The sequence below is a fragment of the Micromys minutus genome (genome assembly GCF_963924665.1).
Source record: "Micromys minutus genome assembly, chromosome: 9".
NCBI classification, from domain to species: Eukaryota; Metazoa; Chordata; class Mammalia; order Rodentia; family Muridae; genus Micromys; species Micromys minutus.
In genome coordinates, this window is record NC_137978.1 from 7,468,529 (window position 1) to 7,489,865 (window position 21,337).

The following is a 21,337-nucleotide window of genomic DNA, read 5'->3' on the forward strand; positions in this document are numbered from 1 at the left end:
ATGTTGGGATTATAGGCACCTGGCTCATATACTCCATGTACCCACCACGCTCTGCTATTCCCAACATATTCCCAACACCCCAAGCTTGACATGCCCCACGAACACACACACTTCATCAGTATGTTAGTTTTGCAAAATTTGAGACAAGATACTTCTAACAGAATACTTGCCTAATCAGCATATCCATTAATAAGCTGGGCTTCAAGAGCGGGAACTTCATATTCAATAAACTGTAAGTGTAAGTTTTTGTCTTTTAAAAACTTGCCTCAGACTCTGAAAATGTTTGCCGATCACTATGTGTGCATTCACACAGTTAATCTGTTATTCCCAAATAAGTAACAGGATCCTTTGAAGAATCTCTGATTGTGATCTAATTTGACATCCCAAGAAAATCGGAAAACAGGTTATCGAGCAGGTATTTATATATACCAGCATTTACAGCAACATTATCCATGAACAGTGGGGTAGAGGACTAGAGACACCGCTCTACTGAGGGCTAGACTGATGAACCTAGGCTTCCCCTGGGGCCTTAGTGTAGAGAGAAGTGTTTGGCAAAGCCAGTAATAGTCTGGGTCCAGCGCCTTGAAGCCCACCCCACACTCCTTAAGGCACTGATGTATAGAAAACACAGCTTTTTCTAAAACCAGGAATATGCTTGGCAGAGCAAGTCATGGCCTGAGGCCAGGGCCTTGGGGGAACTGTGGCCTCAGATCCCAAGAACCTAATCTTCCCACCATATTTGGCTATAATTATCAGTCCCAAGACTGTTGTATGCTAGATTTATAATGCTCTTAAGATACCGTGTTGCCCTTGTGAAGCTTGTTTAATTAGCTTCCCGCTGACTTGGTCATATTATATGACAGACTCTGCTTACTCTATCCCACTTCTCCCCTAGAAATAAAACTTAAGGGCTGTTTGGCTATAGCTTGTACAAGACCTTCTGGTCTCAAACGTTCTTATCTTCTCTGTCTTCTATTATTAGCTTCTGATGGCTTGGGCCTCTTTCTGAGGACCCTGTCACTGAAGAACAACTTGCTGGTCCAGGTCATGGCTCAGTAGCTAAAAGCATGTATGGCTGTTTCAAAGGACCCTGGCTCAGTACCCAACACTTACCCAGCGGAAAGCCAAAAAAAGTGGCACATGAGAGAACATTCTTGGAACTGTAAGTTGCTACACAGATGATTTAAGCTAAAATCACCATATGTTTTGCAGGTACAAAAAGAAGCCATTCTTTAGAACTTCCCTTGCATGACTGAAAGCAGCAGCTTCAGCTGGATGACTCGGGCCTATGATCTCAGCACCTGAGAATAGTGGCAAGTCCATTTCATGGTGGATGAGAGCCTGTCCTACACAAGTAAGACCATGTCTCGGAGGGAGAGAGGGAGAGAGGGAGAGAGGAAGGGAGGGAGAGAGGGAGGGAGGAAGGGAGGGAGGGAGGGAGGGAGGGAGGGAGGGAGGGAGAGAGAGAGAGAGAGAGAGAAAGAGAGAGAAAGAGAGAGAGAGAGAGAGAGAGAGAGAGGGAGAGAGGAAGGGAGGGAGGGAGGGAGGGAGGGAGAGAGAGGGAGAGAGAGAGAGAGAGAGGGAGGGAGGGAGGGAGGGAGGGAGAGAAAGAGAGAGAGAAAGAGAAAGGGGGGCAGGAAAGAGAGAGAGAGAGAGAGAGAGAGAGAGAGAGAGAGAGAGAGAGAGAGAGAGAGAGAGAGAGGCAGGAAAGAGGGGGATGCCAAGAAGACACTTGTGGGAAACAAGCTGTCACGGGCTGGATCTACTCCCATAGAAAAACAGTAGTTCATTCCTAATACCCATCCCAGCCTGAAGATGGCAGCACCTCTAGCAGCCTTACAAATTTTCTTTGTCCCCCAAATTTTCACTTGTGGATCCTAAACAAACCAGTTTGTTCTACCCACAGAAACCCTTTCTTATTCTCCACTAATGTCTCTCGCTCTAACAGATACTCTCTGAGCCCTGATCTGAAAGGGTCAGAAGGATTTTCCATTGAGACAAACAGACAGGGTAAATGATGCTACCTCAGCGAGGTGGTCTGACATACACATGAACAGCTTGTGGTCAATAAGTCAGACATATAGTGGTAATTATCATACCTTCACTATAAAGTACTCACATTTTTAAACAGAAGATAGTTACAGTTAATGCCAGGGGACAATGAGCAAGGGAAGGGCACTTATCAACCCTCGGGCTCAACGTTTCTGCAAAGGAAGCTAAGGTTCTGGAGATGGACAGAGATGGTGGTCACACAACAGTGTAACAGTATTTAATACCATCAAACTATATGCCTAAAAAGTACACAATACAGATATTTACACAATTTGTATGGTGGTGTGGTGAACAACACAGATCCAGAAACTGTCATAGCTTACCCTTTACCTAAAAGAAGAGTATGTGACTGGTGGGGGAAATCAGCTTTGACCTTCTTGGGGATTATTTGTATACCACAAACACAGCCTTATCAAGACAGACGCAGTAATGGTTCGCAAGCCTCTTGAGGACCCTAAATGGGTGCTAGGAACTACATGTTCTTCACATATTTGAACAGCTTTAAATCCTATCAGGGATTGTAATATTATATGTGTTAATAGTATAGGTTGGAAAGCTTAGTTTATTCCTAAATTGGAAGTAAGTACCTATATTACACAAGTAGAAAATTCCAGCTTTTCCCCTGCTGCCGCCAACTTGCGCGGAGGCAGAAGCTCGGGTGCGTTCAAGATTCGGCGTCACCCGTGATCCACCGCCATGGCCGAGGAAGGCATAGCTGCTGGAGGTGTAATGGATGTCAACACTGCTCTACAAGAGGTGCTGAAGACCGCCCTCATCCACGATGGCCTAGCACGTGGCATACGCGAAGCTGCCAAAGCCTTAGACAAGCGCCAAGCCCATCTCTGTGTGCTTGCATCCAACTGTGACGAGCCCATGTATGTCAAGCTGGTGGAGGCGCTGTGTGCCGAGCACCAGATCAACCTGATAAAGGTTGACGACAACAAGAAACTTGGGGAATGGGTTGGCCTCTGTAAAATTGATCGAGAGGGGAAACCACGGAAAGTGGTTGGTTGCAGTTGTGTAGTGGTTAAGGACTATGGCAAAGAATCTCAGGCCAAGGATGTCATCGAGGAATACTTCAAATGCAAGAAATGAATAAATAAAATTTTGGCTCATTTAAAAAAAAAAAAGAAAAAAGAAAATTCCATATGTGACTTCATATGACAGATTACAGGCTGCTGAAAATACTGTACAGTCTTCTTCAGAAGTGTATAGGAAACAAGAAACCTAGATTACATGATAAGGTATGATTGCACGATAAATTATGATCACATGAGTAGGTATAATTGCATAAGTCAAGATTGCATGATAAGGTATGATTCCAGAGGTCCATCAGTACAAACAGTGGGCAAGTAAAGATCCAAGCCCACTCTACCATTACTGTAGCATGGAGAAAAATTAATAAAAAATCAAGTGGTAGTGTTCAGAGTTTATTAGAGCTGAAACAATCTTCATCAATATGTCCTGTAACCATAAATCATATAATTCAATGTGAGAAGAGGTAGTGTAAAGGAAACAGTGTGACTGTATATTGGCTACTTTAATTCAGGGTGGCAGTGTAAAGGAAACAGTGTGACTGTATATTGGCTACTTTAATTCAGGGTGGTAGTGTAAAGGAAACAGTGTGACTGTATATTGGCTGCAGTGTAAAGGAAACAGTGTGACTGTATATTGGCTATTTGAATTCAGGGAAATCTGTGAGGGAAGCAATAAGGAGATCAGACCCTGCACTGGCTGGGATGAAGATGTGCCAATGGCTCAGATGCTCACCATTTGCTCCCTCGCTGGTAGTGCCTTTTGGGCAGGTTTAGGACATGTGGCATTGTTGGAGGAGGTATGCCTCCTGGGCAGATTTTCTAAGCCTGGTGCTAGTCCCCTGTCTCCTCCCCAACCCCATCTTCTAGATACAGCCAGCATGTATCCAGCTACCATCTGCCATCATGGTCTCTAAGCTTTTAGAACCATAACGCAAATAAATTCTTCTATAACTCACTTTGGTCATGTGTTTTTGTTTTGGTTTTTTTTTTTTTTTAAAGCAAGAATAAGTAACTAACATGGGCAATTGTATGCCAGTCTAGAAATTAAGATGCATGTCCTTTAAACTGTAAGCACTAACTACTGTCTTGAACAAGCCTTAATTAAAAAAAAACATTTTACCAAAAAAAAAAAAAAAAAAAAAAAAAAAACAAACCAAAACAAAAACAAAACCAGTCTTGCTTAGATACAGTTGTCAACTTGGCACAACCCAGAGTCAACTGAGAAGACAAAACTTCACCTGAAGAACTTTCCTAAAAATCCTGGCCTGTGGCAGGTCTGAAAGTGCCCATGTTGGTCTAGACTGTACACATGCTAGCTGAGCAGGAGCCAGAGAGGAAGCCAATTCACAGTATTTTATTTAGCTCCACTTCTTGCTTGAGATCCTGCCTCAACTTACCCGGGTGAAGTGTAAGCTGAAGCCAGCCAACGATCCCTGCCCAGGCTGATTGTGATCGGTGTGGTCACGGAAGCCAAGAGCAAACTAACAAGTAAAATTAAACAAAGCCTATCTCAAACAAGCTACATAGAAAACTGGATGATCTGAAAGTGACAGTTATGAACACAGATAGACATGAAATATGCACTGAAATAACTGGAATGAAATTATAGTTAAATGTTCATATATGCAGAAGATTTAACCTGATACAGCTTTTAAGACATGAATTTTGACTAAATGTATCAAGTCAATTTTCTAAATATATCTGCCTATTTCATTTCTTGCCTTAAATGTTTAAGTAGCAACAGGGATCAATATTCCACCTTGTCTTCTATTTAAATCAATAGAAGTTTTCTCTGCAAAAAAGCAGCCACAAGTGTGCACATGTGCAGCGATCTCTGGCTCTGGTGTGCGTATCTAAGTGAAGATCCAGTATGAACACTGAGGATCTGGGCAAGGGCTGGCAGGGGACACCAGGCAACCGTGTCACTGCTTCCAGCATCCAAGACCACTTACACATTAAAACATCTGTTCCCTCGTAGGCTGCCCAAAACCCTCTGCTGTGGGGCATTCTGGAGGCTACATCAATAGTAGGCTAGCACCTCGCCCAACAGAACAAATCCATAGGATTTGCATGAGGGAAAAAGAGGAAATGTCCATGGGAGGAAGCGAGAAAGCCAGCTTCTGCCTACTTTGCCTTGGGACCTGGATAAGCACACAACCCTCATACCTTTAGAGACATCCTGTCCCTTTAAATACACCCTCTGGGGCAGCCAAGGTGACTCAGAGGTTAAGAGCACTTGCTAATCTTGCAGAGGGCTCTGGCTGATTCCCAGGACCCCCTGGCAGTGAACAAGCATCAGTTCCAGGATCTGACACCCACTTTTAGCCTCTGCAAGCACCAGCCATGCATATGGTGTGCATACATACATGCAGAAAAATGCTTATTAGAAAACTTCAACAAATAAAAACACCATCCATGGTAACTTTCTCCTCATACGTCTGAAAATAAATTCAGGCCAGAAAATAAGCAAGACAACAGAAAAACAAAAACATCCGACAGGCAGCCGGGAGGTAGTGGCATTTGCCTTTAATTCCAGTTTGGGAGGCAGAGGCAGGTGGATCTCTGAGTGAGGCCAGCCTGTTCCATGACAGCCAAGGTTATGAAGATAAATCTTGCCTCAAAAAAAAAAAAAAAAAAAAAAACAACCAATTAAATATAATTTTATTTTTTTTAAAAAATCAAGTTTCCTGGTGATTTAATAGTAAGGTTAACCTATTAAAAGGTAATGCTTCCTGTCAAGTTATAAACAGTCTCAGACACACAAGTACTTCTCTGGCAGATGCCACTGTCCCATGATGCATAGCAGGGAGAATGCTATGAACAGCGAAGACAGCAATAATAATGCCCTGTATATAATGATGTACTGTATGTTGACTTTGCCCTGATTTCCCCTGACAAATATAACACACGAGAAACATATAACCATGTTACCTTTAGGAAATTTTAAAGAAAATCTTAAGGATTCAAAGAACTCTTTATTGAAATGAGAAGAAAAATGTTACACACACATACACACACACACACACACACACACACACACACACACACACACACACACAGTGAGAAACCACTAGACTAGTAATGTAACCCATAGCTCATGATTCCAGAGAAGTGGATTGCTATAAAAAATAAAATAAAATAAAAAGGGTGAGCGGAAGCACAGTGCCTCCTGGCGGCCATCCTAACTGTGAAAAGCCCGTTTCATTCCTGTCCCGTCTGTGGGAGTAATGTGAGCGCGGGGCGCAGGGGCAGCGCGGGAGGTGGGCATGCGCAGCAAAGCCGTACCATGTCTGCCGCGCTGCGGCTGTGCTGCTCCATCTCCTGCGGATACGCACTCATCCTGGACTCTGCACCGGGACACTCAAGTATGTCGCCTCCTGAGAGGTTAGCATGCATCCAGTGTGTGCCATCCTGGAGGTCCAGCCTGGCAGATGCAGGAGGGGCCTCCCGAATGTGTGGGGGTGGTGGGTGTGAGTCCATGGCCCGGAGGTGATCTTGATAGAGCTCATATTCCTCATCAACAAGCATCTCTCTTTCTTCACCCCTTCCCTCCAGCGGAGGGCTCAGGAATTCATGCATTTCCCAGGCTTCCGAGGTGCTGTCCACGTCTGCTTGTTGGAACTGCAAAGACTTTCCCAAATCTAGAAAAGGTTCATCCACAAGTTCTTCAAGATACGGTTCATCTCTAAATCCCTGGAAATCAAAAGTTTTAAAGTATTCAGGTTCACTGTCTTAAAGCTGCACTGTACACCGCAACCAGAAAACCTGCCAGTCTGACTGTAGCACCCCGCCTTCACTAAGGCAGGGGAAGAACTGCAGCTCATTCTGAACAGCCCAGGAACACATTGGAGTAAAGAGGTGGAACTTGCCATTTGCAGGGGAACTACACTGAAGGCTTCACCACACGGTGACTACCGGCAAGTCTCCATCACAGGGAGGAATTCTGTTCAAACGCTACACCACACACAGAACGTCTTCCTAATACAAGTGGTAGTTCATAACCGCACTCACTTCCTACTTAAGATGGGGAAGACTGCAAGCCCAGCGTGGCCATGCATGAGGAACTCAACAAGTGAAGCTATTGGACAGTTCAAAACCCTTTGATTTTTACTTTTTTGAAGGACAGAGGATTGAACCTAAGGCCTTGCCCACCCCAAGCAACACTCCACTGCAGAGCTCCACCTCTAGCCCTCTACAAAGGAAGTTCTTTACACATTAAGGAAACAGTCATATGTCTCAAGTACTCTGAGTATAATTTTCTCCAATTACGCCAAATAACAGAAAGATTGTCACCTACACTGAGAAACTGGTAAAGAGGAATGAAACCAGAATGTAGTCTTTGCTGAGCCTCTGCCCTAACTCTGGCGAGTCTGTGGCTGCTGAGCAGAGTTGGACTCCTTACAGACCAACACGCATTCTATCGTAAGCCCCGCCATTAAGCACTACCTAGTGTAAAGTCCGCAATCCACCTGCCCCTCTGCTTTCTTCTCACAACTCACCACCACATGGTTCAGCTTCACACTGAAACAGTAAATCAAGACCGCAAATCTGACTCAAAAACTGATCAGTCAGAGGATATATCTGAAAAATCAGGACTTATAAGATGTTAAGAGGGTGGATATTACGGGACTGCCCATCCATCTGTGACGGTGTACATATATGTCAGGAACACGGCTAAACACTTGTTGGCAAGTAAAACAAAGAATGAAGTACATTTCAGGAATGAAAAGGAGCCCTCAGTGCACACTAGCTATGATTATAGCACCAAAGAGGTCCGAGAGATAATCTTCTTGGGACAGTGTCAAATATGAATTTGCATGTTTGGTTCCATGTTCCATAGCATTTTACATGGAGGCCTGTTTCCATGATATAATCTTTCTCCCAAATTTTGGATATATATTAGTGTTTAAAAAATATGCTTGCTCTTTTACAATAATCTTATATTTACTTGAGGGTAGAAGTTTTATCTGGGGATGGAAGAAGTTACGTGCCTTAGCGCATGTGTAGAAATCACAGGAGCACTGGGAGAGTTAGCTTTCTCCTATTGTTTGATTCAGGTGGTTTGGGAGCAAGTGCTTTACCCGAGACGTGCCATTAACCCCAGTGTTTGTTCATTGAAATGTTTTTACATCTTCTGTCATTAAAGAGACAATGTTATACTAAATGAAAATTTTTAATTTAAAAAATACTAATTACAGAGAAAGTTGTTGGTAAGGTACACCTGTGATGCTTAGGGGTGAATATCATTCTCTCATTCTCCCTCTGCCTCTCCCCCCACCTCTCACTCATTCAAATGGCAAATAACTTTACCAAATACCTGGGGTGCCTCGAGGATTAGAGAAGAGTGGATCTCCTGAACAGTTTCTGGAGGCTCACTGTTGTCTCCATTGTTGTTTGAATGTAAAATAAAATGTTCCTCCTTCTCATCCTCCTGAAATTAAAAACCACTTTTATGATTAAGAAAATCCTTCAGCTCCAACTTCTCTTTAGACAGTTCTCATCCACTGCAATAACTCAACAAAGGCCATGTAAATGTTCTCAACAAAGCTAACATTTACCCACAATGAAACTGAACCTTAGGCGACAATTCACCAATCTGAAGTATTCTTTAAAGAAAAGGCACTCACCGGGAAAAGGCCTTGCAGGCACAGCTATGCCGTGCGCCCTGAAGCAAGCATGGGCTGAGGTACCTGAACACACTCATCTCCAGGGGACACTCTAAGAAGACAGCGCATTAATGATGAGGAACCGGCTCAGTGCTAGTCACTCAATAGTTACACAGCCAGAATCTGACTCCAGAGCCTTGGTCCTCAATTACCACTCCATGTAATCCTCATTTTACAGATCAGCACCCTGGGTAGTGAGGAGGAAAGGCCTCGGGGTACACAGCTTTGAGACTACAGAGTAAGCCACGGCTCGACAGAGTTTGTAGCCAGTGTGTTTGAGGTAAGTTTGCAAAGGGAAAGATGAATTGTTACTCACTGTAGTTCTGTAAGTAGTTATTATATGACTTAATACTACAGAGGTAATTGTTCCACCACACCTACAGTCTTTCTGCCGCATCCTGACTTTGGCCCGTCTTACTGACCAGGAATCACAGGCAGATAACACCTGCTTTTCCAGAGCACTCTACCATTCCCTTCACCTGTCCCTTAATCCTGGCCTCCCATCCCCAGCTATCCCGGGAGCCAAGTTCCAATACACCGTGCGCTTAAGTCCTTCCCAGGGCTGTGCTCTAGGACCTCGGCTTCTGCAGCACTCCCTCCAATGCAAGCAGCAGAGGGTGCAGGCTCTGTCCGTCATAGGTCCCGTGTTTTCAGACTGCCTCAGACTTCTTAAAGCTGCCTAAAGGGAAGCCGGTGTTGCCTCTCTCCTATAGGGCCCACACGCCTAAGGATTTTCCCATACAGCCATGATAACTGAGAGACAATATAGACAATACTTGGTACAACCTAAAAGGGTGAAACTTATGAAATAATTAATGTTCTCCCTCCTTAATTTATGAAAACCCACACTGTGCACTTCAATTTACCATCTGTGGCCTATGGCGGTACATCTCATAGGAAAAGTCTTGGTTAGCCATGTACTATGCTTAATTTTAAACAACTAAAGTAACTGGTAGGTGTTAGATTCAGGCATTTTAATGAATATAGAAGAATATAAAAAATGTAATGTTGGTAGGGCATGTGATTAGCATGGGCAAGCACGTGAGAGGCTTAAAATATAGTGACATACAAACCCTAGAATCAATCTCAAGCACAGCATGTAAAAAGAAATACAAAGGTCACACTGCAGTTTCCTAATTCAAGACCATTTTTATCCACTGTGTGTGAGCGTTTGAGTGTGTGTGTGTGTGTGTGTGTGTGTGAACATAACTGTCACTACCTATCAAGCTAGTGAGATGCCTGAGCTGCTATCATGTAATGTGAATATTTTTACACACTGAAAAGAATTTTAGAGGCAAAAAGACTTTAGCTCTTTAGTTTTGCTCATTCCATTATGACTTTTTATAAAAGATTCATAGAAGAAGACTGGTCGACTCTACAGATCCCCGAAGTGATGTCTGTGATGGGAAGTGCTGCGTCAGAACGTATGGACAGCCCGCTGGAGAGGAGGCTTGTGAGGATGGGTCTCAATCTCCAGTCCAACCTTCTCCCACTGGATTCTTTGGAGCTTACACACCTTTGAAGTCTGAAACTCACTGAGTTATTCAGAGCAAAGCTAGAAATAGGCTCCCTGAAACCCAGCCTGACAACCTACCATGACCAAATTATTGTTCAGGTACATGCAGGCAAACCAAACAGGACATGTAATAAAGCACGCTTTGTGTGCTGTGCCTAAGAAAGGGTACAAGTCAGGAAACTGTCCCGCCAAGCTCAGACTTTGACCCACCCCTTATTAATGATAAAACTTTAGAAATGTTACTCAACTTCCTGTGTCTCCAGTGGCTCATTTGTAATGACTGACAAGAGGAGGTTTAACATTGCTTTGAAGATAGCACTAATTAATACATGAGAGGCTTAAAATATAGTGATGTGCAATAAACACTCACTTCAAACTAAAAGAGAATAATCAAGTATTTGTTTCACACCGAGAACCTCAACAACAGTTTTAAGGAGCCCAGTCAAGAACATTGACGTGAGATAGTACATCATACATTAAGATGACCTCAGAACAATTTGACCACAAAGGAGCTGTCAGCACTAGGACAAGAGAGTGCTGATGACAAATGATGACAGGAACCTATGAACAGCTCATGTCCATATGAACAAAAATAATAGTTTATGATTTCCAGCTCACTGTACCTTCTCAACATCAGTCTGGAACAGGCTTCTCAACCTATGGGTTACAACCCCTTTAGGGTGGAAAAACCCTCTCACAGGAGTTACATATCAGATAATCTTGAATATTAGATTTACATCACAATTCATAATAGTAGCAAATTAGTTATAAAGTAGCAACAAAATAATGTTATGGTTTGGTTCACCACTACATGGGAACTGAGTCACAGGATAGCAGGATTCAGAAGGCTGAGAACCACTATTCGAAAATGAAAATGCAAACTTATTTTACTTTACATTGAAGGATTTAACTAAAACTTAGAGGAGCCTGTTTTGAAGCCTGCAGGTGAAGGGGTAGTAAAAGCACCAGGGACAAGGCTGGCAGCACCAGCGGTGAGCAGCCACTCAGTATGACACAATGGGCCGCATGGGCCTCACTTCTGAAACCTGCTCTAACGTTCGAAGTCAGAGACATCAGACACTTGCTTACTGCTCTTTCAGAACAGCAGAGTTTGGTGCTAGGGACTCTGTTTGGCTGTGGGTCCCCAGCACTCACATAATGTGGATTACATACACAGTTAGGGGACTCGGATGCACTCTTCCAGCCTCAGTGGGCACTATACAGATATGCAACAAACAAACAAACAAACAAGCAAACAAACAAACAAACAAACCCGAGTTAAATAAAGAAAAGAAACTTGCATAGGGTCACACACATAGTAAGCCAGTCATGTGGGATGGATGTCAGGAGATGTCTCTCCTGGTCCATGTTCTTTACTGTACTAGTTTTATTTTCCTTATTAACACAATTCAAGCCCTACAGGTGAGGCATATTTGTCTTCCAAGTTCATGTTGTTAACTACCACACTATTACCACTTCTATATTAACTGAGTTCCAAACTTACCACCAAAGGCTTACAGATGCCAAGGTGCACTGCACCTGGGGGTACAGCCTTCAACACTTCCACAGCCTCAGCAAGAGTGGCATTGTCCAAAGAGAACTCATTGACGGAGACTAGCCGATCTCCAGGTAAAAGTTCTCCACTTCTTTCTGCTACGCCATCTGCCACCAAGGAGCGAATCACAATCACTGACCTCGTGGGATCCAGAGGGTCCTATGAGTTAAAGGAAAGAAAGTCAGCCCCCAAAAATAAAGGTGCAGGCTTAAGAAAGCTTCTCTTTAACAGATCTGACCTGGCTAGTCCTGTTGCTATTCTATATTCTATATATCTTATCTGCTTACATTAGGGTAAAGACATAAATGTACCAGTTAACTGTGGTCTGAACGGTCAATACAAATAAATTTATTCTTTAAAGTTTCAGTGACGGCCCACAAGAGATCTGAGAACAGTCAGGCAACATTCTCTGACACTCTCAAGCTTAGTTATACTGTGGGGCAAAGACATGCCCATTGGTCTATATGCAGGCTGTAGCATAAAACAGAAACAACACTCCATCATTCAAAGACAGCATACTTTTAGGAAACCACTTAAGGTGTGTGTGGGGGGGCGGGGTCAGAAAGAAATATTTTTAAATCTAGGAGCTGAAAAGAAAATTCAGCAACTAAGAGCATTTTCTCCCAAATCCTAGGAACCAGAGTTTGAATGTTGACACAGATACCTATAACCCTATCTCCGAGTGGAGCAGACGTGGGAGGAATGCTGGGGTTTGCTGACTTCCATTCGACCAGAGAAAGGCCAGCCCAAGGTTCAAGGAGAGATCCTGCCTCAAAGGAAAAGGCAGAGTGATAGGTGCCTGGCACCCGCCTCTGGCCTCTGCAGTGTGTATAGTCACATGCACCTTACCTGTGCACCATATATGTCATACACTCAGGGAGACACAGACAGACAGACAGACAGACAGACAGACACACACACACACACACACACACACACACACACACACACACACGTTCCCACACAAACAAGAGTTAAGTATTGCATTGATAAAGTGCCTGCCTGGCATGAGAGCATCCGCATACAGGTATGTGCTTACAGTGCAGTTTACAACTGAAATCATGACAGACTTAGGGGCCTACATCGGAAAGATTCCACTATGGATAAAGGGAATTCATGAGCAAACCAATATGAAGATCTTTCATCCAGTGGGAGGACGCTGAGTTCTTTGATTAGAGTACAGAAGACAACAGACATATTAATGCATCTGCTTGAAGAATACCACCCTGAAGAAAAACCTAGAACTCAGAAAAATTCTCCTGCTTCAGTTTACTGAGTGCTAAGATTCCAGGTATGAGCCACAATACCTGCCTACACTGTGAATTTCACAGATGACAGAAAGCGATGCTGAGAAAGTTAAGGAACCTGGACACTACTAGTCACTGGTTAGGGATACAGCCAACCTTCCACTGGGCAGTCAGTCCCTGCTCCTGAGCATCAAGCTCTTTCTTACTTGCTCAGGACAGCTGTCAGTGAGAACTCTGAATGAGGGAAAGCCACAATGCTGCAGATGGCCTACCGCCCGCACCAGCTCTGCCAGTTTTGCTGGTAGAGATTGAAATGTGGCACGGCACTGTTGCTAAGCCTTCCACCTTAACCATCCACAGCACATTTGTTGCCACTGTTTCGTCGTGCATGGACCATTTTACACAGGCCACTGTAGCAGGCAGGGCTCTACTGAGCTTGCTTCTATCCAACTCTTCCGGAGAGATGAAACTGCCAGATTTACTGTAACACTTTGGAATTAGCAAAGCAAGGACGTGCCAAAATGCAGGCTATATCTGTGAGACGTGCCGGTGGCTCTTTTGAAGATTTCTGGTTTGCTTTCCACAACTCAGTGCATTCTTCTCAAAGCACTGCACAGAATTATAACAAAACCATCTTCATCAAAGCCTACAACAATGCTTTTGAACAATGCTCTCAAATACAATTCTTGCCTTTTCTTCTCAACTGACCTTGACTGTTTCCCAAGTGACCAGGCCCTTGTTAACTGTCTAGTATAATCTGATACTTAACAATGTATAATGTAGCAAGAGAATTCAAACAAACAAAACAGTAAAGGATCTTACTAATAAGGTGTGTAGTGTTAAGTTGTAATTACACTGACACTTTCAAGAAGAGGGAGCTGTGGTTCAGGAAGAAAGCAGAGGCGCTCAGCAAACCGGTGTGCATGCAAAAGCCATCACAGCAGCCATATGGAAGAGCTGTCCTCTTTGTCACTGACAACCATGAATCACAACATGCTTTCACTTTGAAATATGGAACCATTACATTTTAAATTTAACAGACTAATAAATAAGCTATACAATTATGTCCTTCATTTAGGATGTCAGTTTTTGATAAAAGGCTTTTTTATTGGGATAGGAGGGACGTTACATGAAATACACGGAAGGAAGGAAGGAACGGCTTCCTACTAGGGATCACTAAGTATTACTGGGAAGACTAAGAGTAAAATATTCCAGAAGTAAATGATTTCTCTACTTTCTCTGTGGATACTCACTGGATACCACTTCATATAACACTGAACCAGACACTTGAAGAGGTGAATAAGCAATGGTGTAACTGAAGCTGACAGACAGGTACCAGAGAGTATCAATATATAATGAGGATAATTCATGGAGAAAGAAAATGTTCTGCTGTGGAAAGATAATGAATTTCATTAATTACAGAAAAGTCAAGCGAGTCCTAATGCACACAGCATAGCCTCCTTCAGAACACAAACTAGTGTTAGGGCACTTGCTTACTAAAATGTGTTCAGGCTTGGCATCCTACTCATTCCAGTAATCTTACTACTTTTTCCTGGAAGACAGAACCCAAGGATTGCTTCTTTGTGGCCTATAGAAAGAACCCCCCCACACACATACACACAAACACACATACAAACAGTGAAGCTACCCATCTAATAGTCCCTGACCTGAGGAGAATGCTCCTGACTGTGATTTCCCACAGCCTATAATGAATGGTTTCTGCACGACCATCAAGGAAGCAGCAGCTCTTGCCTCTTGGGATGGCTGCTTTTTGACTCTCTGTTACATGGAAAGTCCTCAAACACCATCCTGACATGTGATGCTTCGAACTAGAAAAGTCCACTGTTTGAAAACAGCCTATAGTATCATAAACAGGGACTATCAAACAAGATGGTAAAGATATTGCTCAAGATTGCCACTGAACCTTGAGGCCTTGCATCAAGATCTTTACCATTCTCACCAGATTTTATCATCTTTTACCATAGTGTGTGTGTGTGTGTGTGTGTGTGTGTGTGTGTGTGTGTGTGTGTACACATGTGCACCATGTCATCAGAGGACAACCTGCTGGAGTTGGTTCTTTTCTACTTGGGTTACCATGATTAGCAGCTGCTCCTTCACCCTCTGACCCGTCTGGACAGCCCCTATGATAATATCAATCGCTCATGGTTCCCCTTTTGATAGAGAGAACTGCAAGATGTTGCCTTAGAGCGAATATCCAACAGAGGGCACTAAGAGCCAATCTTACAGCATAAGAAACACTTGCCAGTTGCCTTAGGAACGACGTTTCTCCTATTTATCCAAAAGCTTTACGTGCTAGTACACCTTCCACAGTATGTGCCCCGTGTTTGGTTTAGTGCACCCGTTTATGAAATAATGTTTCATGAGGGTGTTAAGTTCCTTTTAAAGGACAGAGTTCCTCTAATCAACTAAGAACGGCGCATGCTCAGGGCACACTGCACAGAAGGCAGCAGAGTGTGTTCCACTCAGCACTCGGGGGCACTGCCAGCCTGCACGGTCTCACAAGCCAGTTAAGACACCCAACTGAAGTAAGGCAGGCAGAACATTTTAGTACTCCTGAGGGGATACTAGGTTAATATTTATTAGGGATATGGATTCTGTAACCTTTAGGGAGATCCAACCAAACAAAGAGACCCCTCTGTCCCTGGCACACACTCGCCCTTGCACTACGATGCATATTTCACAAGTCAAACTCTTATATTCCACGTCTTCTATCAGTTCTTCTGCCACACCAATGCCTTGCTTAGCCTCACACTGCTTCCTGTCTGGATAAATGTTACAATCTGACACCACACCTACAATCTCTAATCTCACCTCATCAGTCCGTTTTCTACACAGATAATAGAAACTTTAAAAAAGTAAAAATAAGAATGTGCCTAAGAACCAGAGGTCAGGAAGAGGCATAGTGAACCAAGGTCTTCTGCACCCATAAAGTCACAAAAGCTAAGGCACCCACACAAGGGTAGGCCAGGCAACATTCTAGCAGAGACAGGGCACTCACAAGCTCACTCCCACATCACAGGAACCCTGACTACTGCTGACTGGCCTTGGCAAAGGGGGCAGTTCTCTTTAAGGGTGAAGACTTAGTGGATGCACCACACTCTCAGTACATGGGCAACACAAACTGGACTCGATGGGTCATTCAAAAGAAAAGGAACACTTCCGGCGTGGCCATGGCAGCTAACACGACCACGAACCTGTCTCAACTCCTGCCACTAGAGCTAGTGGACAAGTGTATGAAATCAAGAATTCACACTGTGATGTAAAGTGATAAAGATATTGTTGGTACACTTCTAGGGTTTGATGACTTTGTCAATATGGTGTTGCAAGATGTCACAGAGTTTGAAATTACAGCAGAAAAAAGAAGCATTACAAAATTATATCAAATTCTACTACATGGAAATAATAGAACAATGCTGGTTCCTGGAGAAGGGCCTGAAGTATCAACGTGTATCCTTGACTTATGCTAGATTCTGGCTTTTTCCCCCCAAACCTTAAACATTTAGATTTTATAAAATGAAGCTTCTGTTAAAGAAAAACACTTTGAAGATATACATCCAGTTTTCTAAGCTAATCATAATTATTTTGTGAAAAAGTTTTGTTTTCTCTTTTTTTTTATAAGACTAAAAAAATAAAGATTTTATGGGTTAAAAAGAAGAAGAAGAAAAGGAAACGGAGGCAGTGGGGAGGGAGAAAGGATCTGAGACAAATGGGGGTAAGGCTATGTGGGTGAACAAGACTTAAATACTGTGTCTCAAAGAATTAAAATAGTTCTTTAAAAAAAAGACCTAAAAGTAAAATAAAATACGATCACAGCCCCTCATCTGCTTAAAATATGTAATGGCACTATTATCTTTAGGATTAAACCCTAACTCTGGGTGTGCGGTTCAGTCCCACCGTGTCCATGGCTGCTCCTCTGTGCCACAGCTTATCACAACACAGGACGCTAAAGCCTGTGGCGCTGTGCAAGCTGTTCTTGTCAGGAATGTCTCCCTGGGCACTGCCACTCATCCACGTCTTTGGCAAGATCTCTTCCAATGAGACGCCCTCCCAATTCCCTACACACTGAAAAGTTTCTCTATTTAGTGAGGCCAATCTTAGCACTTCTCATATTTCCAAACTATATAAATATATTTCCAAACTATATAAGTATATATTTCCATACTACAGTTAGGTGCCCCAGTTCACTGTACCCAGAGTATCTTGTATTGCTTTATTATATGACTTCTGTAATTTTACTATAAAACTGTCTTACTAAAAACAAAGCATTCTACAAGGTGAGTTCGAGAACAGCTAGGACTATACAGAGAAACTTTTGTCTCAAAAAATAAAAAAAATAAAAAACAAAACGCAAAGCAAACCAAACTAAAAAGGTAAAAATGAGCCAAGCATTGGCATTCATCATGCTGTCATGTGACGGAGCTGCCCTGTGACGAGCTGCTGTCTCATTCCTGCCACCATGCAATCCCTGGCTGTGGACAGCGCCTCTTAAACTGTAAGACAAAAATATCCCCACTTCTTAATTACTCTGTTAGGTAATCTGATCACAGCAGTGAGTTAAGTACCTAATAAAATATTTTTTGGAACTCAATCAAAGCTGCTAAGAAAGCAGAAACTACAGCCACACACCAATACAGCACAACAGAGTGTCAGTGTTACAAAGTCCAGTGAGACACTCGGCAGGTATGACCACTTCCCAACATCCCTGACAACCTGAATATGATTTGCAGAACCAACACGGTAGAGAGCGAATGAGACCCACAGAAGAGAACTGACTTCTGTAGGTTAGCCTATGATCTCTACAGACACACCATGGTATATGCACATGAAAGGACATGCATATGTACACTTTACACTTAATCAATCAATCAATCAGCAAACAAACTCAGTATTTAAAGAGCGAGTAGTACTCTTGCCGTGTACCCAAGTTCAGTTCCTAACACTAAAATCTAGCAGCTCACAACTAAATGTAACTCCAGCTCCAAGGACTGGACAGACATGAGGACACACACACACAGAGTGAAAGTTAAATTTTTTAAAAAGGTAGAAGGAAAAGTATGCCTGCTTATTTAGGGCTTTTCTCACAAGGGCCTACTACTATAATGCCTGTGACACAGAAGGAAAAATTCTTGCTGGACTATAAAATATACGCCAAGTAAGCTACTCCCATCATATATAAACAGTCACAACGGTGCGTATCTCCCCAGTGCCGACAGCCCAGGAGGTCTCACTGATGTGTGCTAGTTTCATCCGAGTACACTGAGAAATGCGCACCATTATCTGCACTGCCTGAATGAGAAAATGAAGAAAAACGCAAGTCTTCATCAAAGGACAAAGTTGGCAAATGGCAGAGTCAGAGTTTTAAGCAGTTAAATTCCAGTGGATGCTTTTCAGCTACTAAACTTGTAGGCCTGAAACAAAGCTTTGCCAAGGGAGCGAAGGCTGAAAGAACAGAGACACTGCAGGAGATACAGCTTCTCCTCTCTGTGAAGCTGAAGCCAAACTTCAAGACCTGGACAATGACACAGCAGACAGAAGACTAGCATGTTTCCAGACAGCTCAACATAGGCACTTCTTGGCCAGATTATAATTTATATATAGTTTCTCAAGAATCCAATCATTTGGTGAGCCTAAGAACACACAGCAAGAGAAGTGAACAGTCATTATGTCCCAATGGATAGGATTCCAAGTTTCTGAACTGCCTATAAAACACATTACAGGAACTTTTCTGTTCATTCCCAGAGATCAAAGGAGCAGACCCCATGTAAACTAAAGCAGAGCACAGCATATCACCTGGGGCAGAGAGGAGGCGCCCCCAAAACATGACTTTTGCCAGTGACAGGCATGAACAAGATGTGCAGAGCACCAGGCTTGCTCCAGAATCCTGACTAAGACAAGCATCCCTGGTGAAAGCTTGAAGACCGTGCAGGGCTGATGCACCGGGACACAGGTCAGGAAAGCCAGCAGCTTAATAACAGGACAAAATGTTTTGGAAAGGATCTTTGCCAAAAATAACGGGAATGTAGGTGAGGATCCCCATGCCGTGTGGTGCTGTCCCCCAAAAAGGAAATAAAAAACTGAAGTGAAACAAGTTAATCACGGTCATAATATAAAATAGAGTCTAAGGGGGTTTTTTGTTTGTTTTAATTTCATCTATTCTTTATCAATACTCAAACACTGACAGGTCAGAGACGCACATACCACACAGCAGGATGGTCAGGAGACAGAACAGGGTTTATTTCAAACAAGTTTGTCCATGAGGTTCTTTACCTTCAATACAATTTACAGGTGTGTTTATTATTATTTTATATGATGAGTGTTTTGCCTGAATGTGAGTCTGCACCGTGTGTGTGGCTGGTGAGTCCACGGAAGCCAGAAGAGAGCACAGAGGGCTGCAGCCCTCGTGGTACAGACCTGAACTTCCACCCCTGACAGCAACCGCGTTAACTGTTGAGCAATCTCTCCAGCCCACCAGATAGTACTTTAAATTGTATTTTATTTGTATTCATTTCAGTGTGTGTGTACATGTGTATGAATGTCACACCATGCCATCTGGAGGTCAGAGGACAACTTGCTAGAGACCATTCTCTTCTTCTACCATGTGGCTCCTAAGGTCTTTACCTGCTGACTGATCTTGAAGGTTCCTCTGATACTTTTCACACTTATTGTGAACAGAGAATATTAAATATGGAATATTAAGATATGTAATGGCCTACAAATACTCACACGACGGGGAACATGGGCAGCTCATCGACGCGGTTCTGGGCCGTGTACACAGCAGCTTACCACCCTAAGCCTACCCTCCAGCTGGAGTAAGTGACTGTAACCCAGGCTGGCAGAGCAGCGTCAACACTGAATTAGAAAGACATTTACAGATGGAAAAACAACCCAGCACCTAAGGAAGCCAAGGCTGTGGCATCATTACTATGGAAGTAGAGCTTGTTCTACACTTTCTGTAGGCGTGAGAAGTGCATTTAAGAGACAATTTTACAGGATTCGTATATACAGTAACTTCTGTACAATTTGAATGTAGTATTTCATAAGAGGTTATTCTAGTTAAAAAGTAAGCAAACCAAACTAAGAGACAAACAGTAACTTCATGTAAATGTCAATTTTATTAATTAAAGATGATTAACGTAGATGCTACATTTAATGGGTAAATAAATTTTCAAATGGATATGCAAAGGAAGTTGCCAAAGTAAGGGTCATAGGGAGGAAATAATAAGTTTAAAAGATAGACAGTGGAATACTTCATTTTGGGGGTACACAAGTAGATTCATCTAGAAGGTGAGTGCACTGAGTTGTGCAAGACTTAGGGACAGCCACACAACATGTGCAAGACTTAGGGACAGCCACACAACATGTGCAAGACTTAGGGACAGCCACACAACATGTGCAAGACTTAGGGACAGCCACACAACATGTGCAAGACTTAGGGACAGCCACACAACATGTGCAAGACTTAGGGACAGCCACACAACATGTGCAAGACTTAGGGACAGCCACACAACATGTAGCAGTTCTGGTACACAGCTAATGTAAATTGTGATTTTTGCACTGGGAACACAGGTCACTGAGAAAGCAGGAATTTTAGGTTTTATAATGGAGAAAGAAAGAACACACAAGAGGCAAAGATGACACAACTTACCCTCCAGTACAAGGTGACTATGAACTATAACTCAGTTTGACCCAATAGTTGTTCGAGTGTCATTTCTTCTGTGAGTCAGTTTCCTCAAACTGGATCTATGAGCCATGACCTGCCTCCTCTCTCACTCTAAAATCCTATATCTAAATACCTAAACGACAGCGCTGAGTATAATTTATACAAGTCACACACACATGCACCATGCACATATGCATGCATGTACCCACCAACCAAAAACAGGGAGATTATGAGCTCAAGGTCAGCCTTGATTACATGAAGAGTTCTAGACCAGCCTAGATGTCATATTCTTAGCAAGACACTTATTCTGCATTAACAATGAAAAGCCATATGCTGTGGTCACAAAATGTGTTATTCACCACATTTATACTTTAGTAATATCCCTTTAAACTCATAGGCAGTCTACTGATCATATTAGACTAACTTCCTGAGTATTCTGCCACTGAAGGAAAGTCAGCAAACAAAATATACAAGATATATGTCCCCCTGAACTAAATCAATCTTCTTTAGCCTTGTTTGTTGAAATTAAAATATAATTACCTCTATTTATAATAGCCAGAAGCTGGAAAGAACCCAGATGTCC

The 21,337-nt window shown here is 42.9% G+C and overlaps 2 protein-coding genes and 1 pseudogene across 4 annotated transcripts in view; 2 read left to right on the top strand and 1 right to left on the bottom strand.

The window, feature by feature from the left end:
- The window catches only part of PATJ (PATJ crumbs cell polarity complex component), a 290,169-nt gene that overhangs the window by 190,132 nt on the left and 78,700 nt on the right, over positions 1–21,337 (bottom strand). For both annotated transcript variants that reach the window (XM_080921989.1, XM_080921990.1), the window contains 3 exons: positions 11,776–11,985; positions 8,407–8,520; positions 6,375–6,782 (listed from right to left, as the gene is read on the bottom strand). In XM_080921989.1, the coding sequence (XP_080778115.1) occupies positions 6,375–6,782; positions 8,407–8,520; positions 11,776–11,985 (732 nt within the window). The remainder of the gene's footprint in view (positions 1–6,374; positions 6,783–8,406; positions 8,521–11,775; positions 11,986–21,337) is intronic.
- Positions 2,673–3,169, top strand: LOC308424245 (small ribosomal subunit protein eS12). The gene has a single exon (XM_080921176.1). It carries the CDS (start codon positions 2,749–2,751, stop codon positions 3,145–3,147), a length of 399 nt encoding a protein of 132 aa, XP_080777302.1. The 5' UTR covers positions 2,673–2,748; the 3' UTR covers positions 3,148–3,169.
- On the top strand, positions 16,265–16,561 carry LOC308424891 (U6 snRNA-associated Sm-like protein LSm5; annotated as a pseudogene). Its single transcript has one exon. The product of its transcript is annotated as a U6 snRNA-associated Sm-like protein LSm5 (transcript).